The 2,177-nt window shown below is 44.1% G+C and overlaps 1 protein-coding gene across 1 annotated transcript in view; it reads right to left on the bottom strand.

The window, feature by feature from the left end:
* Positions 1 to 2,177, bottom strand: part of actn2b (actinin, alpha 2b) — a 22,685-nt gene that overhangs the window by 14,682 nt on the left and 5,826 nt on the right. The window contains 4 exon segments of the mRNA XM_036215604.1: positions 397 to 408; positions 411 to 496; positions 573 to 692; positions 769 to 883. Coding sequence (XP_036071497.1) covers positions 397 to 408; positions 411 to 496; positions 573 to 692; positions 769 to 883 — 333 coding nt within the window.

Genomic DNA, 2,177 nt, shown 5'->3' with positions numbered 1-2,177 from the left:
TTAATGAAAATAGCAACAACTGTTTTAAAAAATAAAATAATAAATCATAAAAAATTAAGTCCAACAGAGCAAAATATTTCAGTTAAATGTTTATTCATAAATGTTAATTCATCTATGGAGCTACCAAAATAATGTATTCACCTTTGATAACCCACTGGGTCAAATTTGGCCTTTTTTAAAAAATATTATTTTTTATTTCTGCTCCCCAAAATGAACAAACATAAGGAAATTTCAAAATAAAAGCCCAGAAGAAAATTAATCTTGGGTTCTCCTGGGATATAATGATAAAAAAAAAAGTATATTATAGGATGGTAAAATCTTAATCAACATGTAATCCTTTGACTAACTTTGGACAGGATTTTTTAAAAAACACATTTCTGAGTTTTGGATTTTTGCATTAGTGTCCCACCTTCTACAGAAATATCCTGGATGGCAAAGCGAAGAATGATGGTCCAGATCATCCCAAGAGTCATCTTTACATTACCATCTACAATCTCTGAAATTAAAAGTCCGTAAATAGTTAGAAAATATGTAATTTTCTATTTTCTAATCTGGATGAAGTCTACATTTACCTTCAGCTCCAATAGAGACCAGTTTGACTCCTTTACTTGTGATGAACTCCAACGCTTTGTTGACGTTAGCGATCTTGTGAAACCGCATCTTCCCTCTGTCTGGCTTGGGTAACCTCTCTCCTGCAACACGAGAAAACATTTATTTTTCAATCAAAAGAAAAATCCAAAAAGTATTTTTTTTCTTAAATGTTTCAACCTGAGATGACTTCCAGAAGCAGCATAAGTTTTAATCCGTTCCTGAAGTCCTCTTCGATGTTTTCGATTTGAGTTCCAGCTTTCCTCAGGTGAGAGTTACACCAGGCTGTGAAAGTCTAAGGAAAATTAAATTAACCTTTTTTATTTGATTGCTTTTTATCACCCACCCAGCCGAATGGCCAAATGGACCCCATGTGGTTTAAAAGAGGCAGAAAATGTGGGCCCCCAATAGGTTTGTCCACAGTTTCCGTGGTGAACCACCTGTGTCTGCCAACACTGGCTTAAGAGGGCACTCGGTGGTTAGCTCGCTATGCTAGCCAGCCCCCTGGCGGACCAGCTCCGCTGTAGCGAGCTCTTCTGTATCAAGCTAGCGAGCTCCTCTGTAGCGAGCTAGTGAGCTCTGTTGTAGTGAGCTAGCGACCTACCCTGTAGCGACCTAGCAAGCTCCTCTGCAACTAGCTCCTCTGTAGCTAGCTCCTCTGTGGCGAGCTCCGCTGTATCGAACAAGCAAGCTCTGCTGTGTTGGGCTAATGAGCTCCGTTGTACAGGCTCCACTGTATTGAGCTAGTGAACTTTGTAGTGTCGAGCTAGCGAGCTCCTCTGTAGTGAGCTAGCAACCTCCCCTGTAGCGAGCAAGCAAGCTCCGCTGTAGCATGCTAGCAAGCTCTCCTGTAGCGAGCTTGCAAACACCGCTGTAGCATGCTAGCGAGCTCATCTGTAGTGAACTCTGCTATATCGAGCTAGCAAGCTCCCCTGTAGCGAGCTACCAAGCTCCACTGTAGCATGCTAGCAACCTCATCTGTAGTGAACTCTGATGTATCGAGCTAGCAAGCTTCTCTGTAGCAAGCTAACTACCTCCCCAGTAACAAGCAAGCAAGCTCCACTGTAGCATGCTAGCAGGCTCCTCTGTACAGAGCTAGTGAGCTCCTCTGTAGCGAACAAGCAAGCTCCACTGTAGCATGCTAGTGAGCTCCTCTGTACCGAGTTAGCGAGCTCCTCTGTAGTGAGCTAGTGAGCTCCCCTGTAGCGAGCTAGCTACCTCCCCAGTAACAAGCAAGCAAGCTCCGCTGTAGCGAGCAAGCAAGCTCTGCTGTAGCATGCTAGAGAGCTGCTCTGTATCGAGCTAGCGACCTCCCCTTTAGCGAGCAAGCAAGCTCCTCTGTAGCGAGCAAGCAAGCTCCTCTGTAGCGACCTAGTGAGCTCCACCGTCCAGAGGGCGGCTGGCTAGCGTAACGTCTACCCACTGAATGTCCACTTAAGCCAAACACAGGTTCCACCACAGAAACTGTGGACAAACCCACATTTTCTGCCACTTTTAAACCACATGGGGCCCACTTGGCCTTCCTGGCTGGGATAATCAATTATCCATTTGAGGAATTAGCAAGAAAAACTTTCCAAATTCCAAAAGCT

This window comes from Oryzias melastigma, linkage group LG15, assembly GCF_002922805.2.
Source record: "Oryzias melastigma strain HK-1 linkage group LG15, ASM292280v2, whole genome shotgun sequence".
In the NCBI taxonomy this organism is placed as follows: Eukaryota; Metazoa; Chordata; class Actinopteri; order Beloniformes; family Adrianichthyidae; genus Oryzias; species Oryzias melastigma.
This window is presented reverse-complemented; position numbering and strand designations above follow the sequence as displayed.